The sequence below is a fragment of the Sebastes fasciatus genome, chromosome 24, assembly GCF_043250625.1.
Source record: "Sebastes fasciatus isolate fSebFas1 chromosome 24, fSebFas1.pri, whole genome shotgun sequence".
Classification (NCBI taxonomy): Eukaryota; Metazoa; Chordata; class Actinopteri; order Perciformes; family Sebastidae; genus Sebastes; species Sebastes fasciatus.
Window position 1 is genome coordinate 5,299,623 of NC_133818.1, and position 20,479 is coordinate 5,320,101.

Here is a 20,479-nt window from a genome sequence, read left to right on the forward strand (position 1 = left end):
AAAATTAGCTGAACAAACAAGGCTCTTCTTTTAATCAGAGTCTTAATAAAGCTCTTGTCTGCTTGTCTGGCGCCCTTGAGCGCTCCGGAGGAGGAATGTGTGCACATAAAGTTCAGTGACATTCAATATTTCACTTGTGAAAGGTAAAACAAGCTGTCTGAGGCTTTCAAGGCTGGGCACTTTGCCATCCAGCGTGTTGCTTTTACAATTTATGTTCCTCTTTGGCGTTGATTGAGTCAATCAAATAGAAGGTAAAGGTTCTTATTTGTCATGTGGTGCCACAGCGAGCTGATAAAGATGATCTTGGAGTAGAATAAGAAGACTTACCTGAAGTTGCGAATTTGGGCAGTCGGCTCTGGGTGTCGTTGCTACTGCCGGTCATACTGGGGTCGGACTGGGAGTGACCCATGCTGGTGGGTGCATGTGGGCGGGTTTTGGGGAGGGAAGGCACTTTCACATCAGGTTGTGAGGGGTCTGGGTGAGAAGAGGGAGGCTCCCGATCGGGGTCAGAGGAGCCGGCGGTCACCCCATCGGGGCTGGATTCAGATTTGGGGATGTGGCGACCGCTGGCCCGGGTGACGGAATCGGGGAGAGGGAAGGTGCCGATCCCGCTGTCCAGGGTTCTCATCTGACAGCCGGAGCCTAAAGTGACAGGGAGAGGAGTGTGACGTCCGGGAGGAGCACGGGAACAACGACGAAGGAGAAGAAAGGAGGACTTCACATGCAACGGAAAGGGTTGTGAGTAAAGAGGGCGTCTGTAGAAAGGTTCAGTAACACGTGGTCGGTAGGAGAAAGAAGAAAAGACAGCATTTTTATTTTGTAAATGCATCAATCTAGTGCACTTTGAGAGCAAAATAAAGAGTCTAGATCTAGGTCAGAGGTCAAGGGACCCAATTGAAAATGGAGATGACAGTTTTTCCTCAACAAAGTTTGCAAAAACGAAATTCTGCAGAATAATTGCTATGTCGTTTTCTTGTTTTCAGAATCGTTGGAAGCCAAAAAATCCTAATTGAAATTGGATTAATTACACAACCCTAATGGCTACTGTTCCTATCAGACACTCTTGTTAGAAGCCTTTCCAGTTATCACAGCAACGATCCTAATACAATACGACACAAGAGAAGCACCTGCTGCCAGCAATTCTGCACAAAACACACAGTTGAGCTGCAGCCCGAGGACACGCTCCTCGGATTCATCAGAGCACCCGCTGGGCGGTAAATCAGGAGAAATGACAGCAAGTAGCAACAGATGGATGTCGTTTGGAAGCCACAGTTTGCAGAGCCTTGACTCAGACTGGAACAGATGGACGGCCTTGTAGCTTTGAACGCTAACAGCCTACGGTTACATCGGCTAATTATTTGTGTTTTTTGCTAAGAGAGGATTTTGTAAAAGTGAATCTTTGCTCAAATAGTGCATTACATCTCGGACTGTTTGTCCTTGGAGACGATGAATCCTCCGCAGCCATCGGCTCTGTCTCTCAAAATATTGGTGAGTGAAAACTCTGAGAGCAGACCGGGAGTCGAGGTGGATCGATTTTAACAGGCTCGGCTTCTCAGCTGTGTAGTCTCCATGGGACGCTGGTGCAAAAACACAGTCCACTCATGAGCATTTCCTTCTCTGAATGAACGCTCTCTCTGACTACGGACGGGCTTTACAGTTGAGTTTACAAGAGCGGATCACATTTACATTTGGGTCTGAAGCTTGAACTATTGATCCTTTATGTCTCTGGGTGCCATTAGTAATGCACTAACGTAACAACTGCATTCTCCTCTGCATGCCAAAGCAATACATAAAGAAGTTATATATTCAAAACAACTTGTTTACATGTACTTTTAGTTTCTATCTGACTTGTTTCTGACGTGCTGTGCACGGAGAACCTGTGAAAATGACTCATTGGTGTTTGGATGTACACATGCACCGTGTTCATCGGACAGATGGCCGGTTACGTGTATATCTGCTGTGAGTCTCTTGATGTAGTTGACATAAAAGCAAAGAATACACATGCTGAGAAAGAGAAAGGTAGAGAGAGCCATAGATTACACAGCTGTATAATTGAATGCCAAACCTGGCAGTTGAAAATGCCCCCTATAACCAAACCATAACGAGGTCCACAGTAATTCTAGCCAGAGGCAGCAACAGCTGGACATAATGTAGTTTTTCATGAGCTCCCTATCACTTCTGTTTACAACCTCCAGGGTTTGAGAGGGGGAAGCTGGTTTGTTCATATCGCCACAGTGTGAAATGGGCTTTATGCAACGAGGAGGTGTCAAAGGGATCGTCACTAACGGCCATAACTTAATCTAGGAAATATTTCTGTGTCAGCAATCAGATAAAAAAGCATGGTTTTGACACTAATTGTAAAGTTATGTTTCCACAATCATTAGAGGAAAGATCCAGCAGCAAGATTTGCTGCATACTGCTGCAATAATGCTTTTTCTTTTAGTTTGTGATCTATTTATTTGAATTTTCTTATTAACATTGGGAAGTGACATATGATACGATATCAAATACATATGCATCCTCACAAGATATAGGAATGTCAGCAAGTAGGAGCAGAGTTGTGAAGCCCAAAGACAAAAAGGGACAACAAATTAAAAAAGGAATAATAAAAAAAAAGAATAATAATTAAAAAAATGTATAACTATTTGCAAAAACAAAAACAAAATTAAGAAAACAAAGCTGAAAAAATATTAAAGTATAAATATAAAAAATTAAAAAAGAATAAAGTAAAATTGAAATAAAATGTAATATTTATTTTTTTAAATGAGCAACTACTTGCGAAAAACAAAACAGAACAGGACTATAAAAAATAAATATATACAAATATAAATATAAAAAAATAAAAAAGGAATAAAGAAAAATATAACTAAGAATAATATAAAAAAAAATAATAACTACTTGCAAAAACACAAAACAAAATTAAAAAACAAGGTTAATAAATAAATAAATAAATAATTAATTAATTAAAAATGAAAATAAAAAGCGACGAAAAATGGTTGTGGGAGTGTGGAATAATTAAAAAATAGCCTTTTTTTGGCTTAAGAATGGTGCTTTGTATCACCGTGTGGTTGCTTGCTTGAAGCCCTGTGTGTTTTCAAAACAGAGTAAAAGCTAGAAAGCCAGAAGCATCAGCAGCAGCCAGTGAAACACTTGCTGAATCATTGGTATTGATGAACAACGCCATCAAACCCCTGCAGATATATTAGGGTCATTCGTGCTACGAGCCAGTCAAAATGTTATTTATTGTCCCTTTACAAGAAGAAATACTGCCTCCAGCTAATATACAATAACTGACCGGTGCTGAGTGAACTTTAACGTCCACATTCATAATGTGGACTTTGCTCAAGCTGCTTGCATCATAAACTGGCTGGATGTAAACTATTTATATGATTGATGTGTCTGTGTGGCGTTGGAGATACGTGGCATTAAAGCAGCCACGGCTGAAACCTTTATGAAATATGTAACTCATGCTGTCTGGAAGTGCTTAGCTGGCAGAATATATATAAAGAAAGGCAGCGTGTTAATCAGAATACAGACACAATTAAGCATTTTATTTTGGGCTCCGTGGCTGTGACCCATCGCTTTCACACTCAAGTTGCTCGAGCCAGAACTATTTCTTGACAAGTTACTTCCCAGCTAAATCTTCAAACTTTCTGGTTCCACAGAGATTATTTCCACCAACACTCAAACCTATTGAAACACAGTTTAATTATATATAAGAACTGGCAGCCAACTGATGTTTTCACACAGTGCGTTCTGGATATAAACAGTGCCAACTGTGAAGCAAACCCACAGTACTATAACCAACTTTTGCAGTAATATATAATACATAAACATTGATTACAGAAGCTTTAAATGAACAAGAAGACTTTCTAACCTTCAATTCAGTTTGAAAACATTTGTCATTTTCTCTAAACTTGGACAATGTAAGTCCAATTTTAAAAACTTTGCTTCAGGATATCCAATTTAAAAGACTAAAACTATGAAAACACAGCACTTTTTTGCGAGTATGTGGCCCCACGTTATCAAAACCCATTCCAGCTAATCTCAATTCCTCTGTCTACGGTGCTATATTACAAGAGATAAGTCATTACGACCTTTGAGATGCATCACTGAGACAATTTCTCAAATATCCAACTGAGTGACAACTGAGTGACGAACTCGCTGCACTCAACAGCGGTTCCACCCTCTCTCTCCACGCCGAATGACACACTACAATGCAAGTTTGTCCCACCGCAATAATAACAATCATCATCCCGTCTCGCAAATTGTTTGATGCATCTATTTCTTCACTTCCTTAGCTGCTCAGGCATTGTAAAATATCAGCCGGTTGCACATCAATCACCTGACTAGATTGTCAACATGTTTTTTATTTTTTTGCAGCTGCTGCTGCTGCTGCTTTTTCCCCACAGTAATGGCAAGTCTGGCAGTAAGGGGAATTAGTTGGAGGAATTGACTTGTCAATCACATCAGGAAATCACAACTGTAAAATGTGTGAATGCTCCGTTGCACTGGTTGATTCGTGATGGTTAGTGACAGCTTTTCGTAAGCTACTTGAAAAAGACTCTACTGGGTGAGGTAAACACTTGCAAATGTGAAACTCAGTGGTTTAAAACAGACAACATGAATGTTCGGCATTGAGAAAGTGACAAGAACAAAGTTGGGAAAAAAGGAATATGTAACACAAGATAGACAGTCACCAGGAATTAATGTTGGCATTGTACGTTTCTGCAAACCATGGATACCTTGAATGTCAACGTTTTTCGAGGAAGTGACGTAGTGAAACGAGCAACTGCTATTGAAAGTTACGTGGTATAATAACGAGTAAGACAAGCAATAAAATCCACAAAGGGTAGGAGGGGTCAAACAAACATCAGACTTTCACCTAGGAGACCACTGCTCACACTGTCCCGTGTGAAACCAAAAGTCAACGTTTACGCTTGTTACGTAACGTTACGTATGAAAGTCTGTTAGAGGCGGTTGTTATTTATTTAGACTAGTTACATTGTTACATTACATCGTTATGTTACAATGTTATGTTACATCTTTACGTTACATTGTTACATTACATTGTTACGTTACAATGTTATGTTACAGTGTTACGTTACATTATATTACATTGTTATGTTACATATGTTGTTGCGTTATGTTGTTACTTTACGTTGTTACCATACGCTCTTATGTTATGTAGTTACATTACGTTATCTTACGTTGTTATGTTATGTTGTTACTTTACTTTGTTACGTTATGTTATTACGTTATTTTATTTTAATACAAACCGTAATGTTTTTTCTAAATATAATCAATCATTTCACAATGTTAACCACGTGGTATAGTGCATTTCTGCAAAAGTGATACAAGATTCATATTTTTGGTTCAGAAACGTCGACATTCAACGTATCCCGTGGTTTGCAGAAATCCACAATGACAACATTTTTTCTGCCGACTGTGTTGAGATAGAATATGAACACTACTTTGGTTAGTTTCTGTATGAAATGAAATAAACATTATTAGCTTGAGCGACTTAACCCCAACAAGGTCATGTTGTTGTTTTTTCTCACTTTGGCCAGCAGTCATACGTAAGCTTACCTATCATGTGGTCTTGACAAGCCGTGTCTGGGATGCGTCCGTCCTCATTTTCAGCCCTCAGGTTGATCTTCTGAGTCATTATAAGGGTCTAGAATATTAACAGAGCATGTTGGTGACACAAACATCTCAAAAGACAGCTAAAATAATATCATAATATACAGTATCTGTTGGAGATGATGTTAAATTATCTGATATCCATCCATTTATAAAGCGTCCTTCAATTTGCAGAAGAAAAGTGAGAGATGTATTTTATGACTTTTGAGCTTCTGGCATTGGGATATGTGTTTAAAGGTTTGTTCAAAAAGAAGTAAGGCAATTGTCATACTTTCCTGCCTTACTTTAATTGAGTTATTTATTTTTTAAAGTGGTTTTGGTGTGGTGCAAGAGAAGGAGCTTGTAGGTCATAAAGTGTCCCTCTTTTGTTGCATTTCTGTGGGGAGAAGATAGAGCGAAAGCTTGGAGGACGGTATTAAATGGCCCCTTTGTCAAATTGAGTGCCTGCGATAAGGGGCTCCTCCATGTTATCAAAATTCCACATCATCTGGATTAAATGTCCTACATTATGCAGTGAGACTCTCTTTGTGTCACTCTCCTCCTCCATTCAGCTCACTCCTCATACTTTTTTTTTTACCAAGCACTCTCAAGCACTCAGCCTCTCCGTAATTTTTTTGACTGACGGATAATAAAGAATAAATCCACAAGGTCATCATTTTGGCCTGCACGCTGATATGATTTAAAGAAACAAGCCGCTGGGAGAAGCCTAATTTAAGTTTGTATTACATGCATGGCCTGATGTGAGATTTAAAAAGGCGTCAGCCTTGTGGATACAACAACAACAATACCGAAAAAAAAGGTAGGCGATGAATTGTAGGAGTCAAAGCACAATGTGAATCAATACCCGAGCCTTCAGGGATATAATGCTGAAGAGGCGGTGCTGCTGTGGGTGTGTTTGTGAACATGTACATGTGCAAGTGTGCAAACATGTGGGATTTTGCTTGTATCTCTGAGCTCGACACAGACATATATATGTAATAAAGTCTATTGGTTGTTCACTTACAGCAGTATCTGGACAGACCTCCATATCGCCCCTCATTTCGCTGTGTTTCTTGGGCGTGGAGATCCCAGGCGGCGACGCAGCCACACAGTTGCCCTTCACAGAAGTCCTGCGAGAAAACAAGATTTGATCTGTTTTTTTTTATGTCTGCGTGCCGAAGCTACTCCGTTTATCAACTCTCCAGGTATAAAGTGAGCCTTCTGATAACACAGAAATGCCATCAAAATGTTTAACAACCTCTATGAAGTGCTACCTTTCAAGTGATTGCAGTTCCTCTGGATAAAAATCTGTCAGCTGTGATTTGAAGTGGCAAATCAATGAAAGTGAGGAGTATGAAATGTGGAGCTTTTCCTGGCTTAAAGATACCTAGAGTGTGCTGACTGTGTGTCTGGATGCTGGTCCGAGAACTGCTTATGCTCACAGAGTCATAACTCAAACAGACAGCTGCTGTTTGTGCTGTTTATTTACCAGTTTCTCCGGCTCATGTTTAATTTAATAGAACAACCAATTTGTTTTAAAGTGTCGATTCACTTGACAACTGAGACAGGAAGTAATCAGCGCATAGCATCCGATCAATTAAGGGTAATTCATTCTTGATTTTCTTGATGACAAAGATGTTGTTTCACCCACCTGCCAAGAAGCTCTTTCACAAACTGGTCTTTGCCTATAAAGGCTGTCGTGCACTGGATCTGACTGGCGATCTGACCCATCTGGTTGTTGCAGTGGTCCATGATGGAGCTCAGCTTGTTGTTCATCTCCGACTGATTCTGCACCTCCTGACTGTCTCTCTGTTGGTTATCATTTTTCTTCTTATCCTTCTTCTTGTCAGACTTCATCTGTTTGCCTGCGAGCACTGATCCGATCTTGGACTCTTTCTTCTCATCCTTTCCCTTGGGGGAGTCTGCTTTCTTGCCACTCAGAGCTGGGAGTTTGCTTTTACGGAGGCCGAACCAGTTTGCCAGAGAGGGGCCCGTTTTCTGTTTGGTCTCGCTGGCAGCGACCTTCTCCTGTTCTTGACATTTGTGCAAATTCTCCTCGATTCCCATCATGACTTTCTCTTCAATAGTGCAGGCTGTTGGGCTGATTTTTTTATCCTCTGTATCTGGAGAGTCTGTCTGGGTTTTCGCTTCCCTGCTAAAGTCTGGCTCATTAGCGGTGGTTGCCATGCCTCCTGCCTCTCGCACTGGGTTTTCTGAGCTATAAGAGGAGGGAGGATGAAACTGTGGATGAGAGGCGACTTTTGCTGGCTTACGGATGTTGTTCAAACCAATTCTATCGCTGATGGGTAAGCTACGCGCCTCTTTGTGAGAAGGCGAAGTGATTGCGTCCCCCTTTGCTGTGCCCTGCGACCCGTCACCTTTCGATCCTGATTTAGAAGTTCTCTCAGGGATGATGTTGTGACTATTTGACACCGTCATGCCTCCATAGTGGCTCAGCCTCGACCTGGGGGAATGGACAGGACTCTCCACCAACCCAACACTTGGTACCTCCAAGGAACTCTGCCTTGACAACGAGTTCCCACCTGAGTTGGTGATTATCTGAGTTCTGATCTTTCCTGGTCCTTCAAGAACATTGATGTTGGGTTTCTCAATGTAGTTGGTGCTGAAACTCTGGCTACGGGCTTTGGCGCCATTCATCCCCAAGGCCGGCTTTAGATGAGGTTTCGTTGTAACAGATATGGATCTAGAGAAAAGTTGACTACTCCTTTTCCCTTTATCGCAAACCTCCCCCTCCTCTGGCAACACAGCAGCATCTTCTTCCAGTAACCTACACTGGGCCTCACCTTTCCCCTCTGTAACGGACATCTTGGGCGGTGGATCAATACTGTACTCTTGCTGCAAGCTGTCACACTGGGTAGACGCATTTGAAGTCACAGTCTCCTTGGAGACTGAGTTGATATGATCTTTCTCTTGCTTGCCTGGTATAGAGGGAGTATTTTTATGGCTGGGAGGAGATTTTAAAAACGCTTTAAACCCCATTGGGATGCGAGTCTTTGAGGCTTTTTCTGCAGCGTTGGGGGAAATCATCACTGAACTGGGTGGGCTGACAACAGCTTTACTGTTTTCTGTTTTACCTTGAGGGGTGTCCGGAAGCGATATAGGTAAACTAATAGAAGTCTTCTGCGCTGTCTGATGGACAATTTCATGGGTTGATCCTCTTTTACTTGCAAATGAGTTCTGAAGCGAGGACCCTCTGAGGGCACTGTAGGGAGGAGGGACATTCTTTGAGCTTTTAGGTGCATTTTCAGTTTCTGGAGCACACCCTGAGTTTGCAGAAGGGAGGTAGTCTTTCGTGGTCATCCTCTTGGAAGTGCCTTTAGTAGGTGTCTGAGTCATGGCGGGGGACTTTTGAAGGTGCTGACTGGTTTTCTCAACCAGTTTCTGAGGTGCAAGTGCAGTCCCGTAGCCTGCATCCAAGTCTAAACAGTCTTTATCCTTGATGGGTAGCGTACTTTGCATATTTGGTAAAAGTGAGGTGTGGTAACTCGGGGGAGGGCCCCTCACAGTGGTTGGTGTGGATGTTTGAGCCACCCATGTTTTATGTGCTTGAGGCGACCCTTCGTAATTTGGTCTGATCAGTAAGGAGGTGGTGCGGCCCGGGGGAGGGGGAGGAGACGGGGACCTGAGTTTATTTTTGCTGGTTTCACAGTGTTTGTCTCTGGTTGGCTGTTCACCATTGTCAGCATACTCCAGGTGCCTCCTTGAGAGGTGTGGGGAGCTGGAAGAGGAGCCCTTGCTCCATTCGGCCCTGCTGGGGAGCTTGGAGTTTACTGCCTTTGGGCTCTGCGTGCAGGTTCCTGGCGTCTTGATGAACCTGGACATTTTAACTGCAGCAGAGGAGGGGGATTTCTCCTGACCAGAGGGTCCTGAGTTTCCACTGTTAGTTGGTTCAGTGGAAGAGCCCTTAGACAATCTCAGAGGGGATCCTAAAGGTTTGTTACGACCGGGTATCTTTGAACCACCGGACTTGGGAGCAGCAGAATCGTTCATGGGAGGGATGGAAAGGCCTTTATTGGGTCGGCTGCTTGGTGGTTTGATTAGTTTCCTTTGTGGAGTCAGCTGCATTGACAGCCTCTCCGCACTGCCCTCCCTGCTATTGCTTGTTTTGCTAGACCTAATTTGATATTCAGATGGCTTCTCTGGAGATTCAAGAACAGTGTAGTTTCTTGCTGATTTCTGCCTCGTTGGCCTCTCTCGGGGCACTAGTTCTGCGTAATCAGCAACTACCTTGCTACTTTGAATGTCATTTCGAGCACATGCTGTGAGCTTCTGAGCACAAAGTTCAATCGGCTCTCCTTCTGCATCAAATATTGCCAATATGCTCTCCTCAGACTGACTACATGTTGCTGCTTTTGGCTCCTTAATTAGGCTGAAAGGCCTGGGCCTCCCATCTGCAGACTGGGTGCGTCCCTGCTCTCGTCGCAAGCACTGTTGTGCGAGCAGCTTGGCGGCATCTCTTGACAACCTCTTGGAGTCCCGCTCTGCTTGCTCTGGCGGCTGGCTAAAGGACATTCGGACGTCGCTTGACTCAGAGTTGAGTTCCTCTGGATCGTCCACGTCGGAGAGGTGATTGGGACCCTCAGAGGGGTTGAAGTGTAGCAAGGATGGTTTAGTAAAAGCTGATTTCCGCCCTCCCTCAGGGAGAAAACTGTTAATGAAACTCATGAGTTTCTCAGGACGCTCTTTTGAGTCACAGTCAAGCGGGTGTTTTGTAGCCACGAGACCTGAGCTACCGTCACCTCCGCCTCCGCCTCCACCTCCACCTCCACCGTCCTGTATCCCCTCCCAGCTACACAAACTGTCCGAAATGCTGCGAGAGAGCCTCTTACAGTAAAACCAGCTGTCCTTGGTGGGGATGTTATCTCCTCGACTTGAATGTGCCAATTCATCATCAGCATCGTCAGAATCATAAGCAAACTTCTTGCCCCCAGCAGCTGCAGGTCTACCCACATGGGTAGGCTTGGACACCCCTTTACTGCCACTCTTGATCCCCAGGGAGTAGATGCCCTCGTTGGAGTTCATGCAGTCTTTGTCGCCTGACTTGGTGACCTTGGCTGAAGCAGAGGAGCTCCTGTGTTTCCTCCTCTGGAGCTTCCTCAGTCCCTCCAGTATGTTGCTCTCCTTGCGCCTCGTGGGCTGCTCCTCCTCCAGGGGGGCGCAGATGTTACTCGGAGCCGACGAACCCAAACTCAGCCTCTTCTCCCAGGTCAGAGAGGACTGCAGGGCAAAAAGAAAGAGTGGGTCAACATGTATGAAAATGAATTTAACTAATAGATATCACCATGTTTTTGCCTGTAGTGTCTTGCCTTAATCATCTTTACCTCCATTTGGAGTCATAATCAGCACTCTTACAGTAAGATGAGGGATAACAACAAAAGAAAGACACTACAGCTACTGTCTATTATAGAGTGAGTTACCATTTTCCCACAGGAGCGTCCATCATTCCAGGTGTAAGAGCCGCTGGAGAATTCGCTGCACGCACTTGACAGGGACAACTCACTGCTGCTACAGCTGCTGCGTGGGTATACCGGCGCTGGCACCGTCAGACTCAGCTGGCTCAGACACTTGGCCACGGGGAGACCTGCCTTTCCATTCAACTGAACCTCCTGTGAGAGGTGTGAGAGGAGAGGACATGATGTTATAGTGTGAATCACTTGCTTAGCATCAGTTATACTGTTAGCGCTCTGAGTGTGAGTGGATTTGACGTGCAAGTCGTCGGTTAGTGTTGCGTGTCTAATTGCCATCTCGCTGTTAATTTTGTGATGAAAGACTTGACAGACCAATGAAATGCTCTGGGAAAGTTTCCTAGAAATGCTAGAGCAATGCACTTTTCAAACTTAATTTAATAATATCAATCACATTTCCATGTGCAGTCATCACAACGCAGCAGATGGTACTCCAATTAGCATCTCACTCACTAATACATTAGTTCATTCTCTTATGTAAGATCAGAAATCAGATATTTATCTAAGCTCATATAAGTGTCACCTGTGAGCAGACCAAGTCATTGTTTTGCAAGTCACATGTAAGTCTCAAGTCTTTGCACTCAAGTCCCAACTCAAGACTAATAAGTCCCAAGTCAAATCCCAAGTCAAGACTGACAAGTCTAAAGTCAAGTCCCAAGTCAAATCCCAAGTCAAGACTCAAGTCCCAAGTCAAGTCCCAAGTCAAGACTAACAAGTCCCAAGTAAAGACCCAAGTCAAGTCCCAAGTCAAGACTAATAAGCCCCAAGTTAAGTCCCAAGTCAAGACTAACAAGTCCCAAGTAAAGACCCAAGTCAAGACAGACAAGTCCAAAGTCAAGTCCCACATCAAGCCCCAATTCAAGACTAATAGGTCCCAAGTTAAGTCCCAAATCAAGACTCAAGTCTAAAGTCAAGTCCCACGTCAAGCCCCAAGTCAAGCCTAATAAGCCCCAAGTTAAGTATCAAGTCAAGACTAACAAGTCCCAAGTAAAGACCCAAGTCAAGACAGACAAGTCCAAAGTCAAGTCCCACATCAAGCCCCAATTCAAGACTAATAGGTCCCAAGTTAAGTTCCAAGTCAAGACTAACAAGTCCCAAGTAAAGACCCAAGTCAAGCCCCAAGTTTAGACTAATAAGCCCCAAGTTAAGTCCCAAGTCAAGACTAACAAGTCCCAAGTAAAGACCAAAGTCAAGTCCCAAGTCAAGACTAACAAGTCCCAAGTAAAGACCAAAGTCAAATCCCACATCAAGCCCCAATTCAAGACTATTAGGTCCAAAGTTAAGTTCCAAGTCAAGACTAATAAGTCCTAAACTTTGAGTTCCGAGTCCTAAACAAGTCATAATGCGCTCTTCACCAAATGTAATGCCATTTTAAGAGTCCAAATCGAATTGCAAGTCTTTTTTGATTTTGTGAAGTTGAGTCTAAAGCCATCAAATTTATGACTTGAGTCTGACACAAGTCAAGTGACTCGAGTCCACACCTCCGCTTGTGAGTATAACGTTACACAACCTATTTAAAGAGATGTGATACTGTTGCACATTTAGATAAGTTGATTTATTATAACTCACATCTCGGCCATTATTATTTCATTTTCTCCCTCCTCCTCCGCTCTCAAAGCACACATTACAGTTCATCAGCTGGCTTTCTCAGAGGGGTAAAAGAAGGAAGCGAACTCATTTTCAGGCCTTAATGCATAATACATAAGATGACTAATGTACCACTGTGTCCTATGGAGTCATTTTTACTGACGGCGGGTCTCAATCGATGGTTTTCTGGTAATATGACAAGGATTTATTCCTCTTAGAGCCGAGTGATACTGCCAGCTCTTCCTGGTGGGAGCAGAGGAGGGGTCACGGCTTCAGATAGTTGGGTCGGTATTTTAATATCTTGTAATGATTTCTTGAGGGGGGTTGCGGTTATGCTACCTGGATGATTCATATTGCTGAATACATTGCATGTTTCCCATTAGGCTTACATTGGAGGGAGAGTCGGTGTTTCTGGAAAGCAAGAAGGCCTTGCTTCGCTCTGGCTCAAGAAGCAAATCTGCCGCAGATAGATCCATGATCCGAGAGTGGAGTTTCTGAAAGGAAGGACACACTAGAGTGAGTTTTGACTGCAGGGATTTCAAGAAATTAAACAGCAGAATGGTAGGTTGGTTTTCATTAGAAGTCGTCTTTTAGCTATACTGTTCATTCAACAACACTCAGTGATCCCTCACAGTAAATCTCTCAAGTTAGAAATGAAATAAAATTTGTTTTTCCAACATCTCAGTGTGTCGAGGACGAGCAACATTTTGCTGGCCCATCAGATTCCCTCCACTGGCGCCACGCAGAGCCCTGATTCATACTCCTCGCTCAAAGTCATTAATGTCATCGGCCGGAAAAAAAAAAAATTAATGTGAATAGGAAATAATTGCATCAGGGAGTAAGGGATTCCTTTGATTTCTTTTTTTTTTTATTCATATGCTAGTCTGCAGTCTCTTCTGTTATTTAACTCTTGTGCTTAAGAGGGAAGGATACAAAACCAAATACATTTCCAAGTGTTAATCTCCGAACTTAATTACACTGCGCTCCCTGCGCTCAAATTAACTTAAACTGGAAATATGCCGGAACAAAACACTTGATCTTATGCTGCGTTTCCTGCCAAGGGTAAAACTAATGCTCACTCAGGGAGTATATGTATATACAGTAGGCAATTTGTTAATTTCTAACAGGACCCAGCTTTAAATGAAATTTCTCATGCTGGGCACCTGCCGCAGGAACAATATCTATCATGAAAACTGTGAGTTATAAAAGGGAAAGTCACCTTCAGCAAATGGAGCTTTGAAAACCAGCTCTTATCATAAACATTTTCAAATATAAACAGGTAGATTTATCTTCACTTTTATTGCTTTCTATAAAAACCCTTTGCTGACAGTTTGTATTGACTTTTTCTGTGTTGTGAAAGACGTCCTCTGAACATTTTGGTTTGAGGGGGGAAAAAGAAAGAAAACAGCTCCTAATGATACCAAAACTTAACGGTTTCTTTTGTCTCTTAAGACCAAACAACCTGCATCACTTCGCCTGTGGCCAAAACACAACCATCCTACGTTTTTCTCTTCAGCAAAACATCCAAAGGGAAAAAAAAGCTTCTTTTTGTATCAGTGCGATCATGTGAATGAGACTTTTCACCTTCAGTGACGAGGTGGAAACACATCGATGCCCACTTTCAGGAGCACAGAGATAAGTAATCATAAAATATAAAACATCAAGCTCTGCAAGCTAAAACCTGGTTTGATTTAATTCAAAGTTGTTGCAAAAATCAGGCTGTTAAAATGTTTTGAATTATTACAACAATTTGATATTTAATAAATGACTGCAACCAAAATGTACTTATTAGTTTTTAGTGCTTTGTTGTACTCACTATAAAGCTTCATGCAATTAAACATTGCATTAAGCTAGAGCTGCAACAATTAATCGATTAGTTGTCAACTAAATTAATAAATTAATCGTTTTGGGAAACACTGATCCACATTTTCTGACCTGATTAATCAGTTTAAGACATTTTTTAAGTCAAAAAAAGTCAAAATTGTCTGAATCCAGTTTCTTAAATGTGAATATTTTTGGTTTCTTTACTCCTCTATGACAGTAAACTGAATATCTTTGGACATAACAAGACATTTGAGGACGTTGTTTGGCTTTGGGAAAGACGGATCCACATTTTCTGACATTTTATAGACCAAACAACTAATTGAGAAAATAATCGCCAATGAAAATAATCTTTAGTTGCAGCCGTGCCTTAAGCTGTATCAGTGCCATTTTAGTTTCACTAGTTTGGATTCAAAGCGCCAGATGGCTTCTCGTGCCAGTTTTAAACTCATGAAATTGAAATTCATGCAGCTCCGATGCCGCATCGCCTCTCGGCCTCCCTGCTGTCCACCCGGGGATGATGGGAGTGGCCGAGGTGTCACGGGAGGCTCTGATCTTATCGTTGGGTGCTGGATTTCACCTCCTCAGCATCCTCATCAAGCATTCAGTCAATAGTGTCACAGGGTCGCGGGGAGGGGGGGAGATAGTCGAAGGAAATGGCAGATGACAAGTGAACTTTTTGAGGATCAAGGCCAAGATCAAAGTCATAAATTAATACGTGCACGAATGTAATATATCATGCAAATGTGGCCTTTTATTAACTATTAGTTAATAGTCTGGAAGCCAATGAGGAAGCTTTGTGTGTTGTATTGAAGAAGAAGCTTTTGTTCTTTGTTGTTTTTGGGCTTTACAGTGATCGTATTTCAAGATAATGAATATCAGCCCAGAATAACAGCAATAGGCAGCTTCATCAGTATTGGCACTCGCTGTCAAAAACTCATCGGTTGAATGTCAACGCACCCGCGTATACACACACAACAGCAAGCAGTCAGAGAGAACAGACGGACGCCCACACATGACGCTCACCTGCATGACCCGATCTATACGTCTGACTCATCACAAAGGCTTATCCTAAAGCTCCCGCTACTCAAAGCCCGTTAAACTACACCAGGATATGAGACAAAGGCTCAGCTGTAATATGACAAGACGAAGGTCAGATATCTGGAGTTCGACTGAAAAATATCTCAAAAACTCCACTCGGCAAATTTGATCATAGCCTATATCGGTGGATCCCAACCTCGGGCCAGGATTTGTCTGCTCTGAGGTTGTCAAAATTAGATTTGCACTTGTAAAAAAATCCTAATTACGCACTTAATGGATAATCTATACAAAAATCTGTATATAAAACTATTTAAAAATGTGCATTTTTTGCTCATTTAAAGGCCACAATCTGATTAAATCTGGTATTTCCGCACAGTTGCAGATAAAGATCAGGCTAAATTAATAATATTAGTATTATCTGTAGAATTAGATTTCAGTCCAAAAATCAATATTTATTAAAAAAAAATGTATTTGTAATAATTTCCAAAATTCACAACATGTTTTACATTTTTTTTTTTTTTTTTTTTTTTTTATTTGTTGTAGTTTAGCCTTAAAAACACTGACAAATTTGCTCTCGTGCTTGCCGCATGCAAAGGGAGGTCCGCAGCATAAATTACACTTATTTAACGACCAAAGAAAGTTGGTTTAATAAAAAAAGACTAACTCATTTAATAAATTAAACCACCTTATTCAAATTAAGGCTTTTCTTAGATACAAATAGGAGGTTGGGAACCACTGGCCTATATGATAAAATGTGTATGTGTAAAATTGCTTTATGTTTATCATTTAAAAAAATAAATACAGTAAATACAGTTAAAAAAAATAAGTAAATGTAACAAATTTATTTTTATAATTAATAGTCCAGTATTAATTAAATGTAGTTAAATATATTGAGTAAATGTAGCAAATTTGTTTTGTTAAATAATAATCTTGTTTTCAATTATCTACCTAGCATTTCAATTATATCTGCTCATTTATTTAGTAGTTTTGATTTAAGGTTACTATTGCATTGACTTACAATTTTAATTATATCTATTCAATTTTATATATCATGGTATTAAACATAGTTATTCAGATATACTTGAATTTTTTACTTACATTTACTCAATTTAGGTAAATTTAAATGATTTTGCAGCTTTCAAATTTACTACTTTACTAAAAAATGTAGTACATCATAGTATAATGTATAAATTAATTTACCACTATTCTTGAAAAGTTGGAAAAAAAAATAGTAATTTCAAACTTTTTTTGCACAGAAACTTTTAGCAGAAGTCCATGGCACATGTTTGCACAAACTGCGAAATTGCAGAAGCAGTAATGAGGCCATGGCGTTCATGCTGTGTCCTTGGGGCCCTGAGCTACCTCAGGAAACACACAGTATTTGTCCCGGTAATGGGCGACTCAGTTGCCACTTGCCTGTCACATTTGATAGGCAGCATAAGTGGACGGGACTGCACACCGGTTATTTCCCCTCGGCTCACAAATAGTGCACGGTTTGAGAAAAACAACCATCATTGTTATTTTGAAACTGAATTTTCTGAAATGAATACGTGGCGTTTTTTTTTTTGGAATCAAACCAATTCGTCCTGAAGGCGACAAAGGTGCTCAACTGGTGGTGCGGCTGCTCCCATTAAAAGCATTACGGTTCGTTATCAGAGAAACTCAAGATGCCCTCGGGGAACTGGAGAACGTTTAATTACTGATAAGCAAAAGGTCCAGAGCTAGATGGGAAACAGTACACTCGTATGGGCGATTACAGCTCCCTCAGCTCGAGGCTCCAGGAGAGAGAAGAGATGAAAACTCACCCTCGTTGTTTTCAGATTTTTATGAGAAATTTTGCAAGGATGATTTAGTAAGTGGGATGTGAAATGTAATCACACAAGAGTGAAGGTTTGGTTTCAGAAGTGCCAAAATAATGCTGCTGTAGCTTCTTTTATAGCTTAGAATTAGAAAATCCTGAGAAACTGGAACAATTAAATGTGCTTTTTTGTTTTACTTTAAAGGTGCAGTGTGGTTTATTAGGCGCCATCTAGTGGTGAGGTCGCAGATTGCAACCAACTGAAACTTCTCCCATGTGCCAAGAAGAGAAGACGTGAAAACGTGAATGGCCTTATCTCGAGCTATGAGCGTTGACTTCTGGTTTCACACTGGAAAGCCAACAGTCAGCGTAGCTTAGCATAAAGACTGGAAACAGGGGGAAACAGCTAGCCTGGGTCTGTCGAAAGATAATTATTCGTACCAGTACCTTTAAAGCTTACTAATAAATATCTAATTTGTTTAATCTCTATAAAAAATGAAGGGTATTTAGACGTATGTGAGCCAAGTTAGCAGTTACCTGCTTTTTCCCTTTAAGAAAATATGGCCTTTTTCTTTTTTTATGGTGGTTTTATAATATGTGTTGCTTGTTTACAGATGGATAAATCAAGGACTATTTCTGAATAACATACTGTCGGATAAATATAGCTGTTTTTAACAGCTCTCCCACACATGACTGGTGAGCTCATAACGGACGCACACAACCTCCGGCACGGCGTGATCACATTGTGATTAATTCTTACACTGACTCACCAGTTGGTGGTGAAAAGGTCATTATTTTTAAATAATGAGCAAGCAGGGAAATGACTTTCCAGCGGGGGAAACCTACACGTTTAGCGTCACAAATGTGGACGCAGAAACCTCAACGTCAACGCCACCTGATACAGTATATCATCTCAGCTGTGAGTTTCTTTTAAACAGAAGTAGTCTGGGCTTAAATTGTCGTTCCCAGCTAGATTGCACCTCTCGGTCCCCACAGTGATATCATCAATATCCCTCCTCCAGTCTTTTATATTGCTGTTTCACTTGACAATGTTCCTGCCTGTCTAATAACGGTGCTTGAAGAAGCTTTACAACACAGCCATATTATTTTCTCTTTCCTTTTCTCATTTCTGCCGCTTCTTATTTTGCCCTTAGTTTTTCACTTCTACCTCCTTGTCGTCTCGACTCTCTGCTATCTCATCTCCGTTTTGTCCTTCCCCTTCTTATCTACCCTTGCTCGCTCTCTTTTCATCCTCCGTTCCCCTCTCCTCTCTTTTTGGCAGCTTGCTATTTTCATATTGACAGCGACGAGACACAATTTGCACAATTACGTGACGCCCTACTTTCCAAACTGACCTTATTGGCCTGCGATGCTTCTGTATATCACTGTTGACAATAGATGAGGACACATAAAGTGGCAGGTACGTCTGTGTCATAATTACACCTTGAAAAGCTAGCTGGAGCACACACAGACATTTTTCACTAAATTGGTGTTTTCCAAGGGACCAAAAAGATGAACTGGGCCAATTTACAGCCACTCCAAATACGAGAATGTGGAAAATATAAATAAAGTTTACAGAAGAAAGCTGGTTGCTGGTTCAAATCTTTGTTATTTTTGTAGGATGTGAAGTCGTCCTTTCATGCAACAGATTATAGTTAGTGCTGCAAACATTTCTCAGAGTGCCTTGGAGGCATAAAACTGCATATTTGATCCTGATTTGGAGGATGCTGACTTTTTTGGGGGGGTACATTTTGAGTTTGCCTTTGTTGAAGCTCTCCTAAATAGTTTTAGGGAGTTTAAATGTACGTCTCGGTGCACCACAGAGTCCATAAAAATACATTAAAACTGCACATGTGCATCCTCTGATTGAACCCCCATGCACGATAAACAAACCAAAACAACTACTACTAAGGGATCTGTGCTTTAAGGTCTTTATTTTTGCTTCAAAACAGACCAGCTTGATGTAAAAGAGGACGTTGTTTTGTATTCTAAAAGTCTTCTTTGCAGCCTCTGTCTCCAGCTGAGACCCCAGAGTAGTTTAATAGCAACCCAAAATGAAAAACAACTTCAAATGCATGTGAATAAATAAGCACTCGGGCTTGTTTACTGGAGGAGATGCTGCTTCCTTGTGAGTACAGATATGCTAATTCAAGCGATAACAGCAGTGTTAAGAACTGGATCAGTGTGTTGGGTTCTGAGAGGGCAGCCTACCTGGAGGAGCAGGTCCGAGGCCGGCTTGATCCGCTGCTGGAATAGCAAACCCAGCGCACGATTCTGCTGCTCCAGGTCAAAAACTCGAGTCCGCAGCTTCAGACACTCCTCTCTCAGATCCTGAGAGGAGAAGCAACACGGGGAGCGTCAATGAAAACACTCGCCTTGTGCATGTAAAGTTCAGTTTTTGCATTTTGTATGAGAGATCTATTCAATAAAGGTAATAAGAAACAAACCTTCTGGGTGAGAAGCGCCTGCACAACTTGATTGGCAACCTGAAACAGACAGAAAGAAAGAAAAACAAGGTGTTATTAACCTCATATGACCCCTTACAGGCCTCTGTAGACTGTCTTTGCATTGCTAACGCTGCACTTCCTCAGCCAATTTACACATAAGATGAATTATTATGAGCTTATGTGAACACAATATATTACAGATCTAGTCAATGGTGTCAATAACGATGGTGCAACTGGTGCAGCTGCACAGGGGCCCTAACAGCAAGCCAGCGACTAGAACATTGGACAAGAACAAGGCCCGTAAGATGAACTTCTAATGGGTGACTACATGTTTCTTTTTGTTCTTATGGAGCGGGATCAGGGATTTAAATCTATAGCAATGTAACTGTTACCTCTCATATATTGGAAAATGCACACCTAGTGTAATCTGTGTCTGTACAGTGCATTTGGTGCACCGGCTGCTGTCCGTGGTGCTGATCTAAGGCTGGTTTGCAGTATGGGAGTTGCATGGTGAGCCTTGGTGGCATAGCAATGCTCTGGAGTGCTTGTGTGTTTCTTTTGCACATCATAATTATGTTACGCTGCTGGACCTAGTATCTGGTGTGTCTTTTACACAAACACGTCTTTTACAATGTTTAGCTCTCACTTCCTCACGGTGGTATCGACAGCGCCGGGCT

At 41.7% G+C, this 20,479-nt stretch overlaps 1 protein-coding gene across 6 annotated transcripts in view; it reads right to left on the minus strand.

The window, feature by feature from the left end:
- Positions 1-20,479, minus strand: part of LOC141763142 (nck-associated protein 5-like) — a 134,341-nt gene that overhangs the window by 12,007 nt on the left and 101,855 nt on the right. For all 6 annotated transcript variants that reach the window (XM_074627513.1, XM_074627508.1, XM_074627509.1 and 3 more), the window contains 8 exons: positions 19,803-19,841; positions 19,567-19,686; positions 13,085-13,189; positions 11,061-11,249; positions 7,274-10,860; positions 6,647-6,752; positions 5,590-5,677; positions 328-642 (listed from right to left, as the gene is read on the minus strand). In XM_074627513.1, the coding sequence (XP_074483614.1) occupies positions 328-642; positions 5,590-5,677; positions 6,647-6,752; positions 7,274-10,860; positions 11,061-11,249; positions 13,085-13,189; positions 19,567-19,686; positions 19,803-19,841 (4,549 nt within the window). The remainder of the gene's footprint in view (positions 1-327; positions 643-5,589; positions 5,678-6,646; positions 6,753-7,273; positions 10,861-11,060; positions 11,250-13,084; positions 13,190-19,566; positions 19,687-19,802; positions 19,842-20,479) is intronic.